This window comes from Oryx dammah, unplaced genomic scaffold (assembly GCF_014754425.2).
Source record: "Oryx dammah isolate SB20612 unplaced genomic scaffold, SCBI_Odam_1.1 HiC_scaffold_14, whole genome shotgun sequence".
Lineage (NCBI taxonomy): Eukaryota > Metazoa > Chordata > Mammalia > Artiodactyla > Bovidae > Oryx > Oryx dammah.
The window spans coordinates 29,631,235-29,650,020 of record NW_024070198.1 but is presented as its reverse complement, the minus strand read 5'-3'; the positions used below and the strand labels follow the sequence as shown (position 1 = coordinate 29,650,020).

At 49.5% G+C, this 18,786-nt stretch overlaps 1 protein-coding gene and 1 long non-coding RNA gene across 3 annotated transcripts in view; one reads left to right on the top strand and one right to left on the bottom strand.

Annotated features, from left to right (window-relative positions):
- Nucleotides 1-18,540, bottom strand: part of MXI1 (MAX interactor 1, dimerization protein) — a 93,567-nt gene extending 75,027 nt beyond the window's left edge. Inside the window, exon 1 of one of the 2 annotated variants that reach the window (XM_040254410.1) lies at nt 16,682-18,540. In XM_040254410.1, the coding sequence (XP_040110344.1) occupies nt 16,682-16,943 (262 nt within the window). In that variant the 5' untranslated portion in view covers nt 16,944-18,540. Of the gene's footprint in view, nt 1-397; nt 520-16,681 lie in introns of those variants that run through there. The other variant, XM_040254411.1, reaches the window with a different exon arrangement.
- LOC120873621 lies at nt 14,254-16,385 on the top strand. Its single transcript, XR_005723501.1, has 2 exons — nt 14,254-14,506; nt 16,243-16,385. It is a non-coding gene; the product is annotated as an uncharacterized LOC120873621 (long non-coding RNA).
- Nucleotides 18,541-18,786: the final 246 nt, after the last annotated feature.

Genomic DNA, 18,786 nt, shown 5'->3' with positions numbered 1-18,786 from the left:
CACGCACCCCTCCTCACACACGCACCCCTCCTCACACACGCACTTCCCTCACATGTAACTCTTCCTCACACGCACTTCCCTCACACACACACCACTCCTCACACACGCACCCCTTCCTCACACGCACCCCCTTCTCACACACACACACCCCTCTTCACACGCATCCCCTCCTCACACGCGTCCCTTTCTCAAACACGCAATCTCCTCACACACAGTCCCTCCTCACACACGCACCCCCCCTCCTTGCAACGCACCCCCGTCTCACACAAGCACCCCCTCCTCACAGACACCTCTCCTTACACACACACCCCTCACACCAGCCGCACCGCACTCCCCGCGCGGGAAGAGGAGTGCGCGGATTCAGGCAGTGGCAGAGGTGGTGGCGTCCAGCCGTTACCTCGGTCCCGGCGCTCCAAAAACTCGGCAGCCTCCAGCAGGCGCTGCACGTTGATCATCCGCACCTGCTCCATGGGCACCGCGGGCGGCAACCCGGGCCTCTCCGCGCTCCCTTCCCCAGCCAACAGGAGGCGCCGCAAGCGGCTACAGTCCGGCGCCGCCCCGGGACATGTGCGGCAGGCCGGCGGGCCAGCCCCGCCGCGGCTCGGCGCGCTCTCCGCCGCCCCCACCACCCCCGCCGCCCCGGCCACCCCGCCGCACCCGCGGCTCCGCTGGCAACCCGCGCGGGGTTTGTTTACCTCTCCGCGCGAGCACGGGGGAGGGGCGGGGGCAGTACCGCGACCCGCCCCCTCCCGCCCCTTCCTCTATCTCCTGGGAAATGTAGTCCCGCCCTGCCCGCTGCTCGCCGGGACTCGTAGTACGCACGACGCTTTAGTGCGCCTGCGCCTTACCAAATTCCGCAATGGCCGCCGGGAAACGTAGTCCGTTTGATTTTCTGCCTCCCAGGTGGAAAGACCAAGAGGTTTTCTGGGCTTTGCTTCTTGGAGGGAAGGATTTGAACGACTGTGGGTCTACTCCCGGGGAACCCTTTTCTCAATGACTCCTGGAAGGTGCCCAGGAGCTGAAGCATGTAGTTCCACAGTGCCCCGCTCCAGTTCTCCATATACTACTACTTTCTCCTGGAACTTCGCGCCTTGGTTACCCTATCTGCAGAATAGATTCTTGAAAAGCCAAAAATCCCAGCTGAGGAACACGAGATGATCCCATCAGAGGCAGAGAGAGCTCCCATAGGCCCTTCTTCACTTCATAGTTCACAAAGAGGTAGTGTTTTGTTTTTTAACCTTATTTTTAAAAATTCCTTTCCCCTCCCTCAGCCCCTCAATCGTGATTTTGGAGACTGGCAAAACTCCCTGGTGCTACAACTGAGAGATACAGTTCGGTCGCTAAGTGATTTGGTGCTGGAGTCACACAGGGCTCAGTTAAAATCCTGGCCCTTCTACTTACACTAACTCTGTGGACTTTTCAGACCTCATGTGCCTCGCGTCTATATCAGATGTAATGACTCCATTTATCCAAACACTGAGGGCCTGCCATGTACCAGGCACTGTACTAGGCATAACGTGTACAGTAACAGATGAAATAGACATGGGCCTTGCTCTCAAGCAATGTATAGTCAGCAGGGCTTATTGTGACAATTAAAGGAAATAATACCAGAAGTTAGTACGTGGCGCTCAATAAATGGAAGCTATGATGATCGTTTCTCTCCTGTTCTCCTCCACAGAGAGGGAACTGAAAGCAGAGGCTTAAGACTGCAGGACCACATTGAAAGACTGCCAATGACTGCCCACACCCAACCCTAGCCCCACCCCCACACGTCTTTCCGAGTCCTCAAAGTCTAGACCAGAGTTTCTCAACCTCAGCATCACCGATATTTGGGGTGAATAATTCCTAATTGGGGGAGGGATGGGGTTGGTGGAGACCTGTGCATTGAAGGATATTCAGCGGCATCCCTGGCCTCTACCCACTAGATGCCAGTAGTACACCACCAACTCAGGTATGACAATCAAAAATGTCTCCAGACATTGCCAAAAGCCTCTTGGGGCACAGATCACCTCTGATTGATAATCTCTGGTCTAGGGCAAGGAAAGCCAAGAAGATCATAACTGTTGAAAGCTCTAGAAGCAACCTAGGAATTGTGTAAACATCCATAACTTTCCCCACCCTCATTATTTTATCCTGCCCATGGACATCCAGAGTAACAGGAAGCTCTTGGTGAGGGGAGAATTTCCCCTTCCCTGTGGTCATTCCAGTGGCTACTGCAGAAAATACCATCTCAGAATGAAAATGTTATTCTCAAAAATGTTATGGGCTTCATGCTGCATTCTAATATTCTCTCCCCCTTTTTTCCCCCTAAAGTGAACAAGATTTCCAGTGAGGTCAAAAGCTGCAAAATTCTGCCAACCTTTTAAAATATTACACTTGGCACCACATTTAAGAACCAAATAGATGTTCGATCAAATACACGGAGACCCAAAATGAGAGATGTTCACAAGCTACAAGATAATTTTTTTAAAGGCGTTGAAACAGGAACTGTCCTTTTTCAGCTGTTAGCTAGGTTGCTTCAGATCTGGGCTTTCCCATTGGGTGTTGGTAACAACCACCCTTCATTCAACAAGGGACATGTTGGGTAGGGGGAGAAAGGAGTTATTTAAAAGAAAATACCTATTCACTCAGAACATCTGTAAGTTGAGGGTAGAAATTATTAGGTGGAAAGTTTCTACCACTTGCAAAACCACTTTAAGCTTTAGATCCTAAATTGCTAAGGGCTACCGCAGGAACTTAAAAGAGGTAGTTTTATAACAAATAAAATTCTACCCTATGAGAGGTAAACCTTGTGACATGCAATCAAGGAAAAAAGTACAGACTGAAAATACACATGGGTTCAAGATGGGTTTAAATCCACACATCATAAGCCCTAGCAGGTTATTAAGAGAAAGCAGGATGCTTTGGTGCACATGCCTGACCTTTCACAGTTGACCTCCAGATGAATTAACCAACCTTTCTTTTAAAGCTATGGCCAAGACGGAGTGGAGGAGATGGAAAGTAGTGTGAGAATCACCAAAAAGCTACCTGCGTATGTTGAAGAAGAGATGAGATGATGGTGATGGTGGGCAGTGTTAAGCACTGGTTTCTGTACAGAAATATCCAGCCTCTTCTAACAGCAGTTGAAGGTGCCACTTCCTTCTTCCTGCTCCAGCTGACTCCCAGAGTTCTTGCGTGGATAGTGGCCACAAGGGCCTCCTACAGCACAAAGCTTGGGGCTGTAGCCTAGAAAAGGATGTCACTCACAAACCATCGTAAGCGCCAGCCCAGCCTGTGGGAACCCAGAGGCAGCCATGGCTTCTCTTTTGCAGATAAATCCAAATAGCACTACAAATGCAAATGGGGAAACTGAGGAAAAGCAGGGCTTCTAAAGTCTACTGACAAAAGAACCTGGAATCTTACTCATAGTCTCTGGTTCTTCTGTCCTCTCCCTCAAGGGAGTATCTCACTCAGGGGAGTCTCATTTGATGGTGGAAAAAGTCCTCCAGAGTCCCCCAGCCCTATAACAAACACAGCCTGGATGGGGACAGTCTGCCTTCTGGAGGAAGCAGGCAAAGTCTCCATTCTTAGGGGTCCTTTTCCTGAACGGTTTACTCAAGGTAAAATTTCAAATGCCTTATTGCAGATTCATGAACAGAGGAGGAGCCTGATCTGTGTTACATCACTTCTGCAGACAGAAAAGAGGAAAAGAGGGGAAGGGGCCCTGAGGTTAAGGTACAAGTCACTATTAGTGCAAAGTCACTATTAGTGACACCTGGTGCTTAAGAGAACTTCCTTGAAACTGCAGTGTTTACTGTGCAGGGCACTTTTTCCCGAAATTATCCTTAAGGGTGGTGGGGTGGGGGCGGGGGAGGGGGAGGGGGCGGGGTGGGGGGGTGGTCTTCAAATAAGGTTGGGAACAGGGTGAGTCCTGAGCTCCTAAATAAGAATCATAAGAGTTATACATCTTTCCATCCCCCACCCCAGAGTGGCAACCGCAGCGTCCTCCTGGCCTCTCCCCTCGGAGCCCAGAAACGTGAAGAGCAGCAAAAAACCTTTTCTTCTGCCGAGTGAGTCAGCCTTGCCTAACTTCATGCGTAAGCTCTCCTCGAGTCAGCGGCAGCTCAGAGCTGCGGGTCTGTGTGCAGCCGAGATAAATTTGGGTCTAGAAGGGATGACGTAATGCTAAATCCGAGAGGTGGCTGCCGCCTCCCAGGGCTCCAGTCGCCAGGGCTGCCGGCTGACATCCCAACCACACGGAAAAGCACCACGACCCAGGTGCCTGAGCTGGGGAGAAAGGGAAAGAAAGGACATGGGGGTGGGAGGAAATGGCACGGGGAGGCAGCGGTACTCTTAGATCGCTGAATCTGGAAGTTTTGTTGTTTTTTAACTTTGGATTTCTGGTGAGATCAGGACACTGGCAGAGGCTCAAACAGCTGCACTTGACTTCCATCCTGGCCTATGTCTTCTCTCTTAGAAAAGGGCTTCTTACATTTTATTAAATGGCCCTTATTACAGCAGCCTATTTAGGTGACTATAATGAATGTGTTAATCTCTGGAATGTCCTTTTCCTTCTTTTTTTGCATTAACGTGGGTCCAAGAAGAGATCTGCATTGCAGGACTTAATTAATATGCACACACAAAATTCTTGCTTACCCCGGAGCACTTCACTTGAGGCTGCAACTGATGGAAGCTCTTGCTTCGGCCATCCCAAATGAATATTCCTCCAAATAACATTTCATGTTTTTTTTTTTTTTCATAGAAGTTTGTATCATTAAGCTTATTCTGCAGTCCAGCCTCCATTTTTCAGATGAAAAAACTGAGGCTCAGAGAGGTATGGTAACATACCAAGGCCACACAGCTATCTATCAAACTGATAGAGCAAGGGTTAAGACTCAGTCCTCCAGACTCTCATCCAGTGCTGTCTACCCATCTCCCTAATTCTTTTTCCAGTTGATCTGTGGTTTTAAGAATAAACAGATAAATAAAGTAGAATACATTTTATGGTCTTTTAAATTTTATGGAGCTCCAAGGATTAACCCTCTCAATATCAAGATCGAGTTATATTCCAAGGGGATCCAAAGCCTGTTCTGTTTTGTTTTCTGTTCAAAGGTCTTAGGAAAAGGAAAAATCAACTCCTCTGCTGGTGATGACCACAAACCATGGGCCCAGCCACACTACCTCATTTTAATTAGAAGACCAGCACAGGTAAAACCTCTGTTGTATGGAAGTAGCTTCCTTCATTAGGAATGTCTACTTTTTTCAAATGACATTTCATCTTGTGTTGCGGTGGTCATGTATTATTCTCCTTAATTTCTGATTACAATCCTTTATACTGATAGATTTTGTGACTTTCAGCCATCTCTGGCATATATATCCTGGTCAGCCATTGTATGTTGTTCTTTAAAAGACTGCTGATTCCATGAGTGAATATTTTATTTAGAATGTTTGCATCCACATTCAAAAGCCAGAATGCACAGTAATTTTTTGTTGGACTTATCAGGTTTTGGAGGTAATGACCTAGTCTTTCAAAGTTAGATGCAACTTGATTTTAAAGCCTTAAAAAAAAAAAAAAAAGAAAAGAAAAAAAGATTACCAGAGGCCTTCCCCTGCTGTTAAGAGGATGGCCCACATTCTTACACAGCCCTGAGTAAGCCTCCCTCCCCTGGCAGAAGCCTGCCTACAGTAGCCCTGCCTCCACCCCTTGACATCACCACTCCCTTCCAAGCAGCAGAAACTTGTGGCGGTCACTCTTAGGGCCCAGCCAGACCCTGGACACATCCAGCCTTGCTACCTTGTGGCTGTTTTCAGCTTCAGGTACAATAGAATAAAACACCAGGCCCTTGCTTGCCCAAGGACGTGTGTGATCTCACCATCTCTTCCAACTCCAGCATGCTGATTCCAGGATTCTGGGATTCTCCAGAGATCCAAGAATAACATGCCTCCATTTGCCTATAGCTGCTGCATAATAAGAGCCAACTATGTGTGTGGTGCTACTCGTACAGTCAATTCATTTAATCCTCAACATATTCTGAGATTCCTGTTTCCCATTCGAGGCCCAGAAAGGTTAAGTGATTTGCCCAAAGTCATACAGGTAGCGAACAGATTCAAACCTGGATTTCCTAACTCTTGGACCCCATAGAGTACATCAGGGTATGTTTTGTCAGACAAGGTCAAACAAAGTTGGTTAAGGCAATGGCCTCAATCAGGATAATACCATCCACTTGGAGGCTTTGGAAATGTGTAGAAGTGTCTTTCTTGAGTGTCACCATGACTTGGGAGTTCTACTGACATTTAGTGAGTAGGAACCAAGGATGTTAAATCCGGCAGTATTCCAGATTAATCTGCTCAAGAGGAATTGTCTCATCAATAGTACCACTGTTGATAAGCACTAGGTCAGAGGTTAAAGGCAGAGAACTCATCGTTTGTTCAACAAGTATTTCTTAAGCCTCTGTTACCTGCTGCACACTAACCTAGATGCCAAAGAGAACAAAGGATAAAACTACTTGTGGTCTCCGTCCTCAAACTGCTTGCATTCTAGCCTGACAGACTGATGATAAGCAAGTAAAAGCATTGTAAATTGTGATAAGTAGAAATAAGGGATAAATAATAAATGAGGGGGAGGATGGTTTAAGTGGATGGAGGGATCAGGGCAATCACAAGGGTGTTTGGCCAGCTCCTCAGACTTTCATAAGCACATAGGTCACCTGAGAATCATGCTAAAATGGAGTTTTGGGTTCAGCAGTTCTGGGGTGGGACCTGGGAGACCCATTTCTGACAAGTTCCTAGGAGACACCAAGGCTATCCATCTTCAGACCACACTCATGCCAAACTGTAGGGGTGATGGCCATGCAGGGATTTGGGATTTTATTCTCAGTGAGACAGGAAGGAAACTATTGAAGGGCTTTAACCAAGTAAATGATAAAGTAAAGTTCTATTTACGATCACCCTGGCTTCCTAGATCTTGACGGAGGAGAGGAAGAGGTTGGACCAACGCCGTTCGACCAGAACCAGCTGGCCCTCGCTAGTAAGGTGGCAGCCAGGGCCTAAAGCTCATCTGTGTGGCTCACACTTGCCAAGCACGGGCCAGACCAGTTTCCCTACAAGCTCAGGCGCCTTCGGGAAACCTAGTAGAGTCTGACAGGGTGTGGATTCACACCCCGACACCCGAGCATGCAGAGCCTCAGGAGCCCTACTGGTTGGGTGAGTTCCCCAGGGGGTGCTAGGCCAGGTGGTACTGCAAGGGCAAGCAGAACACCCTCAGCCAGTGCCTTGCAGAACAAGGGCCCCGTCTGCTTTGGTGTCATCGCCTGAAGAACCCAGAGGCTCTGGCTGTCCTCTCTTTGTTCTAAGATGCATGGGAAGTGAAGGGAGTCACTCCAGGGAGGCTTCCCCAAGGGCACCCTCAGCCTCATCTTCAAACATTCCACTTTCCATGTCTTGCCTCTTGCTCTCTGACACTTCTCTAACAGCCCTGAAGTCTCCTAGGAAGAAAGCCTGGTTTTGAGTCTCAGCCCCACTCTTTGTTAGCAGGTAGCCTTGGGAAAGTTAGCTTGCCTTGCTAAGGCTAAGGCTTTCCTCATCCGTAAAATGAGGATAATGATAGCACTCTCCTATTACATGAATGTCAGGATTTAATATAAAGCACTTAGCATTGTGCTAGTGCATAGTAACTGCTCATTAAAAAGACACCATTATCACTGTTCCTTTGGAAAACAGAGACAACAATACACTTGTCAGCAGCAACCCGCCCCCACCCCGGGGACAGGCTATCAGACTCCCAGGAAACAGGCAAGTATTATTTATTGATTTCTATTTGTCTGTCACTTGCACTGGAATATAGAACTCGACCTGGAGATCATACACATTGCACTTTGGAAGCACCAAGCTCCTCACAGGTGTTAGAAATTACATGTTGTATTGAGCTAAACTTCACAGCTGGTGGAAAAAAGCAAATAAAGTTGTATGCAAGGCACTCAGAATCTTGGGAGTCAAGAAATATAGTCGAGATGGTCAGGTATGGTTGAAGTAAGAAGGAGATAACACAGGATTGTACAGTAGTTCTGGGCCCCTGTAGAAATAAAAACAAAGGCTCACACTTGCCACTCTTGATCAGAAACAGAGCGGCCCTGGGCATGCCCTCCATTTTAATTCAGTGGTATTAAAACGGTCCCAAATCATCTTTATTCAAGTATAGTTGCTAATGGCAATAAAAATACAGAGTAAAATATCTCAAATAACAGGTAATCCAAATCCCCTTTTATTAGCTTTAAACGTCCCAATCTTTCTCTCCCTCAGGACACTGTGTTTATCTTTCTAATTTTGCTATGTTTAAATTTCCTCAGCAGACACTGTAGTTGGATATTAGAGAGATGAGGCCAAAGGCATGTTCGATGGGACAGCAGGCATGGTAGAAACATTGGTATGGACAATCCTCCAAGTGCAGAGTGCCCCAATCTGTAAGGAACTAAGAATGGACTGTGTTTATTTACAAGGTTGCTTACCCAGTACTTGATTTCCTAGGCTTGGGCAGCTTAAAAAAGGGCGTGGGGGAGAGTCAGATCTGTAAAAATTATAAGGATAAACACAAAACACAAAGGATTTTAAACATCAGGCAGGGGAATGGCAGGGTACATGGAGGGAGGAGATGGACTGTTCTCTCTTTTTTTTTTTTTGAAGCCCAGTATAAATTTTTGTAATGATGGCTAGAACCAAAGACACAAAGCCCAAGTCAGATGCAATCCACATTGTTGAGGTTTACTTTAAGACAAGTGAAACTTCTAAAATCTGGCACTAGAATAGAGTTTAAGTCCACGATGGCAGGGACTGTATCTCTGGGCCCTAGCACAAAGCCTGACATAAAGCAGTGTGTACGCCTTAAATACCAGCTTGATGAATGGATGGATGAACAGACTCACAGAACACATTTAGGGAGAATTCCGGGCATGCAACATAATTCCACATTTTATAAAATTATTTGCCATGCGGGCCTTTTAAAAGAGAGGTTCACTAACCTAAATTAAAAAAAGAGAGAGAGAGAGAGAGATCCTATTTACATATATTTCCTGGAGATGTATTGCTCAAAATGAGGGTCACCTGAACTTTCAAAATATTTCACAAGCGAGGGGCCCAGCAGAGCATTCTGCCAAGATGAGGAAGCAAAGAAGGAACCTCCAGCTCAGATGGGTGGTGGCAAATGCCCATTCGTTTTGGCCAGAGAGATCAAGTCAGCTGCTGACAGTTTTAACACCTCCAGCCAGGCCACTCAGGGACAACAGTATCAGAGAAAATGACTTCCCTTTAGTTTAGCACAAAAGTCAGAGAGCAGGTGTCGCTCCCGTTGGAATCAAAGCTTCTTCTTGCCAGTGGAGCCAGAACTCCACCCTCCACCCACAGAGGGAGGCCCCTCTGGGAAGACCTGAATGCCTCCTCCTCAGTTAAGGCTGGAGAGCCGTCCTATCACTGTCATCACCTTTGGGTTCCACCCACTCCCCCTACCATAGATGTATAAGAAAATATTTTTTCTAAATGGTGAATTCAAATTATCTTCATTTTGAAAGACTATTGAGAATGTTGCAATGACCTTTGCAATAACCGGACACACCCTGCGATCAGTAAACCAGGGTTGAGAATTGCTGATTTTATGAGCACCTGACCTGTAAAACAAAAGCCCAGTTTGGGGCTCTGCCTGAGACCCATTCTCACATCAGGCAGGACTTGGTTCTGCCTCTGCTGTGTCGTCTTGGGCAAGCCACCATCCTTTTCTGGGCCTCAGCCTCCCCATCTGTATAGTGAGGATGATGGAAGCTCTTTGACCTCTGGGGCTTTTTCTGGCATTGATGTTCTGTCTTACCACCTTGTCTCCTTCAAAAACACAACTGGAAGGGAATGGAAGGAAGGATGGGAAAGAGAAGAGAACTACTGGGTCAGAAGGCCAGGCGACCGTAAACCTGCCCTCATGTCTGCCTGCTGAGAAAGGCTTTCTTCATTCTGCAGGAAGATTCCCATTTTTTGCTGGGTTATTGCCTTTTATACTTCTTTTTCTGTCACTCTGTCTTTTTTAACTCAAAAGTCACAAAACCATAACTCACCTCCCCCAAAAGGGGTCATCTGGAAGCCAGAGCTGTCAGGGGTTAGGTGTGTCATGCCTGGCATACTGGTGGTATCTAAGTGAGGACCAGCCCAGGGCAACCATGTGCTTCTCCTCCAGAAACCCAGTTTAAATCAATATTTATCCAACTGTATTTATAGAAAGTGGTGGTGGTAGGGAAGAGGGGGTGGGGTGGGGAGGCAGGGGGATCTAAAACAGAACAAGCCACAATGACTGATGCAAATCTTCGTGGCCAATTCGTTTCTGCAGGGCCAGGCTTTTTTTTAAAAAGGCAAAAGACTCAGCTTTTGATGAACCTGCTGTTGGCCCCAGTACCATAGCAACAGCCCCAAGTCCTCTAATATGTCCAGAGGACAGACTTGGAAGAGCAGCGTGAAGGGGGTGGTGTTTCCTAGGAGCCTAAACTTGAGTTAGGGCCAGGAGAGTTGAACAACTCTGAAAAACGAAGACAAAAAAAAAAACCCTCTCTGGTTGGCTCTTCTGTCTCCAGCTTCGTTTCTAAACCTTTTCTAAGCAGGGTGTGTGTAGGAAGACCTTAGACAATCAACAAGGTGTTACAAACACCCGCTCTGCTTCTGGTTGTTGGGCGACCTCAAGCCGGTCATTTCACCTCTCTGGACTTCATTCCTTGACTGGAAAATGCATACACACATATATGGTTATATAAAACTGCAGGCTCGGTCCAATCAGAGGCCTCGGTTCAAAATTCAGCTCCACTATTACTATGGGATCTTTGGGCAAGTTACTCAGTTACCCCCTCTGTAAACTGGAAGCAATTAAAGTACATATGCTACGTGGTGGTTGTGAAGTTTGGGAGGAGATAATACGTCTTTAGCTCCATGTTTTACCAAGTATAGTCAGTGCTCAGTAAATGGTTGCCGGTGTTGGTATCATGCAGTGCGATTAGTTGCTGCTGCTGCAGTGCTGACACCCTCTTCACTTCCTTCAGTTCTACCTCCAGATTTTGTCAGCCATTCTCAGATGAAAATCTCCATTTCTAAGTGTGCCAAATAGGAGAGTGTTTTGGTCAAAGACGGCAGGTAGGTGAGCAGCTCTTGTTCTGTCTTGGATCTGATAGAGCTTCTTTTCCCCCACCAAACCATGAATGACTCAATTCAGCTTCTCTAACTTCGTAAGGTCCAGATGCTTTTCCTGGGTCCCCTCCACAGGGTACCCAGTCCCTGGGAGCTCTGGGACTCTGAAAGCTACAACAGTATCCCCGAAAGTCCACTTCTGGCATTTAGCAATGGGCAGAGATCAAAAAGAGTTGAATCTGGGGAGCATAATTTAGGATATAGAGGAAACAGAAGCCTAAGTTAAGAATGCTGTTTATACAACTTCACCAAAAACAAATACCTCACTCCACTCCCATCATAAATCAACTTACAGAGTTTTCAGGGGGAAAAAAAGAAATTGCACATCGTAAATGCTCAATACATAATTTGTGGAATGAATGAATGAATGAATCGTAAGATGCTTGCCACGCAGAAATGTGATCTACATAAACACTAGTTGCTATCAAAGCCCTCAATTTTAGCATAATTTGCTCTGTAAACAAATAACTGATCCATCTGCAGGGTCACAGCTGATGCAGTTTCAGCTCTCCGGGCCTGACCTACCATCTCTGTATAGGCCCTGATCTTTAGAGCCCAGGAGCAGTGTGCATTGATTATGGGAGACATCTTCCCTCCTTGGAAGAGATCAGTTATTTCCAACTCCAAGTCTTCAGAAAGTCTATCATGTGTCCTTTCTGCCTTCAAAACTGATCACTGTGTCATAGCCAGTAAATGACAATCCAGGCAATCAAGGGATGTATATTAATTGTCTCGTGTATGTCCAGTGTTATGCAGTGGTGACATATACTGAAATACTGTTGAGTGATCTTTTCCCTTAAGATGTTAATCATCTCCCTGTGAGGATAAAGATAATGTACAGCAAGCAAGTAGAGCATTGCTGATTATCAAAGCTCAGAGAAGTGACTACTTATTGAGCACCTACTATATTCCAGGTACTTTAAATGAAGTGCCTCAGTTGTTCAGCAGTGGCAGGAGGCTGATGCTATGGTTATCCTCATTTGACAAAAAAAGAAATGAAACCTCAGGTTAGGCAACTTGTGCCCAAGGCCATACAGCCAGTAAGCAGTGAAGGAGTAACTTGGGCCCTGCTCTGAGTGACTGTAAAGCTTTCATTCTCCCATTCATTCCGTGACTTGAGAAATATCCAGGGGAGGCTTCCTGGAGGAGGTGGGATCTGACCTCGGCTTTGAAGCTAGGTTAGACACAGATAATCCCAGGGGAGTAAGAGAATGAGGGCATGCTAGACAGAGGAAAGAGTCTGAGTCAAGCACAGAGGGATGACTGTAAAGGCTGCTTGCTGGTGGACCTGCTGGACGGGAGTAGAGGAGATTAAGTTGGGAAGGCAGGGTGGGGCCAAATGACACCATACAGCCACAGCTTACTCTGTCAGCAGGCAGAGGCTGTTCTTTGGCCTGTCCATGCCCCTAGGAAAGCACCTCACCTTCCAACCCAGGTAATGCACTCCAGAGAGCCAACCAAGGCTTCTACTCCCATTTAATCATTCTTTTCTATCTTAAGCATTGCCCCCAAGCCACCTTCCCTAGACACTGGGAAGCCCTCTTGTGTCCTGTAGATTCCGCTTGCCTGCTCAACAACTTTTATGCACAGAACACCCCCTTGTGAACTCATTTCTTTTTCTCTTTCGTTTTTCACCTTTTCCAAAACAGGAAGTAAATTTTTTTTCAACTGGTCAGTCCTAAATTGCTACCCCTTCACTGCACCCTATGTCAGAGGTTATTTACATATAATTTCTGAATTTGTGATAACAGGGTCACAGTATCCATAATTAATATTTCTGGAGGCTTTTAATTTGAGGTTCTTAGGGATTCACATCAGTTGGAAGTTTGGGAGAATGTACTTGCATCTTCTAGGGAATCCTTGCCTTGCACAGAGCAGTCAGTGCTGAGTGACTCAATTTGAAAACCCCAAGAAAACTCATTATATATACTGAGAATAACTCACCACTGTGGACACACTTGGTGAGCTCTCCTAGTACGGAAACCTCAACGAGGCAATGAAAAGCAGTTCTGGTGACAATGGAAAATAAGGCAAGCTCCTGCCAAGTAAGTACTTTTTTGCACACAGTAAAAGCGGAACGTGTGAACTCGTGACCAGAGCCTATCGGTGCATTTCGAGAATGTCTCACAGAACCCGAAATGGAGAATTGAGGTTCAATACCCTTCTCGGGGTGAAGAGCGTCCCTTTAAGGAGGGATTGAACCAGCTGGCCGCACTACAGCTCCCAGAGATTTTCTGGCTTGCCTCCAGGCTCCACCCCCCAGTCTCTGGCCTCAGCAACGCATGACGTCAGAGGAAGCTGAGGCTGCCGATTGGCTGAGCGATGCTGCTAGGTCAAGTCCAGTCAGAGGAAAGAAGTTTGTCTCCATGTGGAAACCATGTGTCTCTCGCTGGGAGGGGGAAGTGGTGGAGGCGGAGAAACTGAGATCAAGTGATTACAGGAGAACTGTCTGAAATGAAAGCGAGGAGGTTGTGCACCTGAGCAGGCCAGTATTGTCGTTTGCAGTAGTGACCTAAAACCAGAAACAAACCTTACCCAACAAACAAAACTTGAGTCCCGCCACCATCATAAAAATAAACAGCTAGGGTCCTTGCTTCCTTCCAAAAACCAGGGAGGGACCTGAGAAATGCTGGAATCCTATCGGAACGCCTAGATTCCCCTCCCTCCCCTAACGACTGAATGATGTAAGCGTTTCGGAAAGCGGGGCTCTGAAGCAAAACAAGCCCCGCGCTCGCGGAGGAACTCTCAGTGCCCGAGCCCGACGCACGCACGACCCGCCCCCACACTCGCGTTATTGCTGTGCACACGCGGACTGCCGTGACGCGCGGGCATTGTGTGCATCGAGCAGAAAACAACGGCGAGCGCCGCCAGCGCGAAGAAGCACCCCCGATTAAATGAGGCAGATGTAGGGCCCGTTGTTTTCCGTACGGGGAGACCTAGACCCGGGCCGGAGCGGGGGCGAGAGTGGGGAAAATAAAGTGGCCCCCGTGGGCCGCTCCAGTTTGCAAAGGAGATAATAGAAGGCCCTGTGGACGGTCGCCCCATAGTTTGCTGCAGGTCCCCCTCGCCTGTGTGAGCTCGTGGGGAGGGGGCTAGGGCCTAGAACAGGGTCCCCACTCTCGGGGAAATCTGGGGGCCGCTGGCATCACGTCATGCTGAGCCAAACAGCGGCTGCGAAAAGAGGCAAGAGAGCTAAAAATACTCCAGCGGGGAGCCGGCCGGAGGAGGAGGGCAACCGGGCCGAGGGGCTGATTATGCACACGAAGTTGAGGGCGCCCAGGTTCCCGAGCCCCTCTCGGGGGGTGGCAGCGCGGACGCCTCGGTAAGGGGACCGGGAGGAAGCCCCTTGGCTTGCACGGTCCCCGGAGCCCGGCTCCACTACCTCTGGCCCGCCCCGTGCGGGGCAGTCCGGCCCGGCGCGCCCGGCCCTTTGCTTACGTGACTGGTGGCCACGCCGGAGCCCCGGCGCCGGGTAAACAAGGAGGTGGCGGCGGCCGAGGCGGTCGGGGAGCGAGGGTGGGGGCGGCGAGGTGGGGAACAGAGGTCTCCGATTGTCTGCGAGTGCGAGGGGCGGGGGGCGCGGGACGCGGAGGAAGCTCCAGCAGCTTCTCGTACACCCCTCTGTGGAGGGGACCGGGCGGGGGCAAACCAGGTTTGCCACTCACTGCCAAGGTGCCCTTTTTGGGTGCACCCCCCGCCAAAGCCGGCGCCACGGGACAGACTCGGGGGAATGGGGGACCCGGGCGGGGGGGGGTGGTTAGAGTAAGAAATCACGCCCCTCCCCCCTCCAACAAAAGCAAACACACCAAACAAAACCGCGTCTTCACCCACCTCCCCACCAGCTCTGACCCTACAGACGAAGGCATACTGCACCCCACCCCACACCCCGAATAATCGCAAACTGATTCGGCTGCAACCGCCGGCGATGCGCCTTTCTCGTAACCCAGGCACCCCGAGAAAACAGGGATGGAAGAAAAGAAAAGAACGCACAACCAACCTCCCAACACAAATCCTCGTTTTTGCCTTAAGCTACTGCACGATTTCGCTGCCATCACGCGGTTACTTTTACCCCGAAGGCCTGGGGTGTCGGTCAGCTAGGGTGTTTTTGTGTTTGAGGGTTGTTGTTGTGTTTGGGGGGGGGGTAGGTTGCAAGACCTGACACGTTGCAATCGGACCATTTTTCTCCCTTTCTTTCTCTCACCCCCCCTCTTTTTCTCTCATCTCATTGATCTTCCTACTTGCTCGGACAGATTAAACAGCTAGCTTTTCTCTAGTCTGTGGCCTGTCCGCCTCGGCCCCTTCCTCCTCGCAGCTATTATTATTTGTGAGAACCGTGCTGGAGACGCCGCACTCGCGTGCCCCCGTTAGGGCGCTGAGGCGACGGCCTGGGGAGGATTGGGGGACCCAGGCAAAAATGAAACAAACAAATACGAAAAAGGAGGCCAGGCCGGGGAGGGGCTCCCAGCACCCCCCCCACCCCCCGCCCGCAACCATTTCTCTCCACCTGAATCTGGGGTGGGGGTTGGGGGAGCAGTAGAAAGCCACCAGGAAGGCATCTGCCTTCCTCGCCCAGCGCGCTCACTCGGGAGCCGTATCCCGGAAAATAAAGAAACAGCACATAACAGCCCACACCTTCTTCCACAACTATTGTTTCCTGCGAGATCCCAAAGTTTCCTTCTCTCTGAGTCCCCCTCGCCAAGTTTCCCGGGCGCAGCACCGCGGGTCCCGGGCGAGCTGCTGGCGGTGCTTGGTTTTGCCGGCCTGTTTCTTTGGCGGGGGGGGGGGGGGGGGGTCGGGGGCAGGGGCACCCAGGGCAGCAGAGGCGCAGGGGGACTGTCTCCGTGAACGCGATGGCCTGAGCCCAGCCTTGCAGCGAGAAGAGAGGAAAAGCCAAAGTAGACAGGAGGAAGAAGCAGAACCGAGCCAGCCGGAGCCCACGCCGTGGAGGGCTGTTTGCTTGTTGTTATCGTTGTCGAGTGTCTATGTGTTTTCTTTCTGGAACCGCCGAGCTCTGCCTACAGTTTCCAACTTTCGTCTTGTAATCCCCACCCCACCCAGGAATGAGCGACATAAAAACAACACTTGTCTGCCCGAGAAGGCTCCGGGGGGGAAAAAAAAGGAGAGAGGGGTAAAAAAAAAAAAAAAAAAAAGTAAGAAAGGCGACCTCGAAGAGATGAGCTCTCGGCTCAGTTGTCAGCAAACAACAACACTCCCCCGCTCCTCGGCCCAGCGGTTCTCCCACCCTCCCGGAGACGGACAGACTGACGCACCGACAGCACCCCCACCACCACCCCCCCGCCTACCCCCTGCTCGTCTTTGTTACATCTTTAGCAGCTTTGTGCGTGCGTGTCCTTTCTCCGGTGTCATCCGCTTTACTGCCGAGGGCTAGATGTGAGTGTGTTGGGGAGAGAGGGGCTAAGCAGGCGTCAGGGGTCGCCCAAGTGGGCGAGGAAGACAGAGCCCGGCGCCGAAGAGGAGCCAGGGCCCCCAAACTTACTTTTGTTTTCTTTCTCGATCTGCTCCAGGTAGCTGGCGGCCTTGAGCAGAATCTGCACGTTCTGCAGAAAAGTGTTGATGTGCTTCTCCATCGAGTTCTCGCTGGTGTTGAAAATGTCCGAGAAGGGGCACCTGAGCTTGGCCCCCGTGGGCTCCTCCGGCTGGGCCGGGGGCTGGGGCGCGGTCACGGCCGGGGGCGCGGTGGGGGCCAGCCCCGCGCCCTCGCAGCGCGCCTCCTTGCGCGGCCGCCCGCGTTTGCCCATGGAGGGACCGCGGGGTCCGCCAAGCTCGTCCTTTTTCGGGGCTGCGCGGCCCGGCCGAGCTCCGGGCCCCGGGGGAAAGCTGGCTGGCTGGAGCGAAGAAGGCGCCGAGGCGAGAAGGCGACCTGACTTCCCGAGCCTCGCTGCGTGCTGTTGTGTGTTTGAGTGTGTGTGAGTGTGTGTCGGTCTCGCTGTGGGTCTGTGTGTATGGGAGATTGAATGAACCTACAGGACAGACGGAGGCGCTCTGGCGCCTGGGTCCTAGTGCGAGCCTGTCGCCATCGGACTGGTCAAAATGAAAGGCGGAGACAAGCGAGGCAGGGACCGCCCCCTGCCAGTCCTGGCACACTACCCCGCCTGTCCCCAATCTTATCACATTGTAGAGCGTAGTATTTAAACCCAAATGGAAGAAATACTCGAGGGCTCTGAGCGTACCCACAGAAAAGCAAGTAAACTGTTGTCCTTTTACTTCACGTGAAAATAATACCAATGCCTGGCACCACATACTAGATTCTAACGGTAGCTGCTATGACTTAAAAAATAAAAGTCCAGTCCAAAAAAATCATACACGTTACCTCAAGTTCTCTCAATAGACACTCCTACACACACACACACACACACACGTACACGCACACACACAGAGGCACAGGCATCTGCCTTCACAGGGCCAAATGAAATCCCCAGGCCACCAAATCCCAGTTACAAATTTACTCACTCTTTCTTTCTCCCTTCAAATGCAGAGTTATTTTCCAGGAAGGGGGAGGAGATGGAAGCGTCTCTCCCCACACTCCTCTTCCCAGCCTTAGTCCAGCTGTGCAAAGCTCACAGTAGGGAGCCTCCACGCCTGGCTTTCTTTTATTTTATTTGGCAGAAAGGCGGACGTGGTAGCCCAGGAACTTCCCACCCCTACCGTGGCTGAATTCCACCTTTTGGTTCTGAAGACCCCTACCCTAGGCGACACTGTTCCATTGCCAGTGCAGACCATTCAGGGTCTTCAGGAACCATGGATGCTTTCCAGGCCTGGGAAGTGTGGTGGCAGTCAGGGCCCTTGGGGAGTGCCATAGAGAGGCATTCAAGCCCCAGCTCTGCTGCACACAGACTGGACTGTGAGTGTGCCTGGGCAAGTCCCCTAACCTCTCTCAGCCTGTTTCCCCATCCTTGAAACCTCTGATAAGATTCATGATTTGATTAAATTATATCTGCAGTCAGCATGCTGCCTGGCTCATAGTATGATCTTTTTCTTCCTATATAGACCCAGATAAGAACCTGAGTCCCCTACTTGGCAGCTAAAAGGAGAAATAAGTTATAAGAAACAAGACTCTTCTGCACTTTGCTGAAAAACATCTGTGCAATAAGCCTATCTAAATATTGTTGCCTTGCAAAGTCTCCTGGAGGTTTCCTCCAGGGAAACCATTTAAACAGAAGACACAGGGAATGCTGCCCCCTGGAGTTGTGCAACCCAGCCACTTTGCTTAGAGACAGCTTCACACACACTTGTCAGGAAGACTTTTCCTGGAAATGGAAACTTTTGGAAAAAAGGAGAGAAAGTGTGTTTCTTTGTAAAAAACACTATGTATGTATGTAAAATAAATTCATGCACCCTCATTGAAGTCTTGTGTATTTTTAGACTGCAATAACCTGCTGCTGAATCAGTATTTGGCATTTTAAAGCCGATATATTCACATTTTGGACCATAATATAATCATACTACACATATTCCCTGCTCATTTTCCATCTTAATTGATCTCTGCATCCTTTAGCTAGGGTAGAGAAGAAGCTCCTAAAAGCTGTGAGATAAAAGTTCACCTTCACTGGTGGCTCATTCCCTGGTAAGGAATCTGCCTGC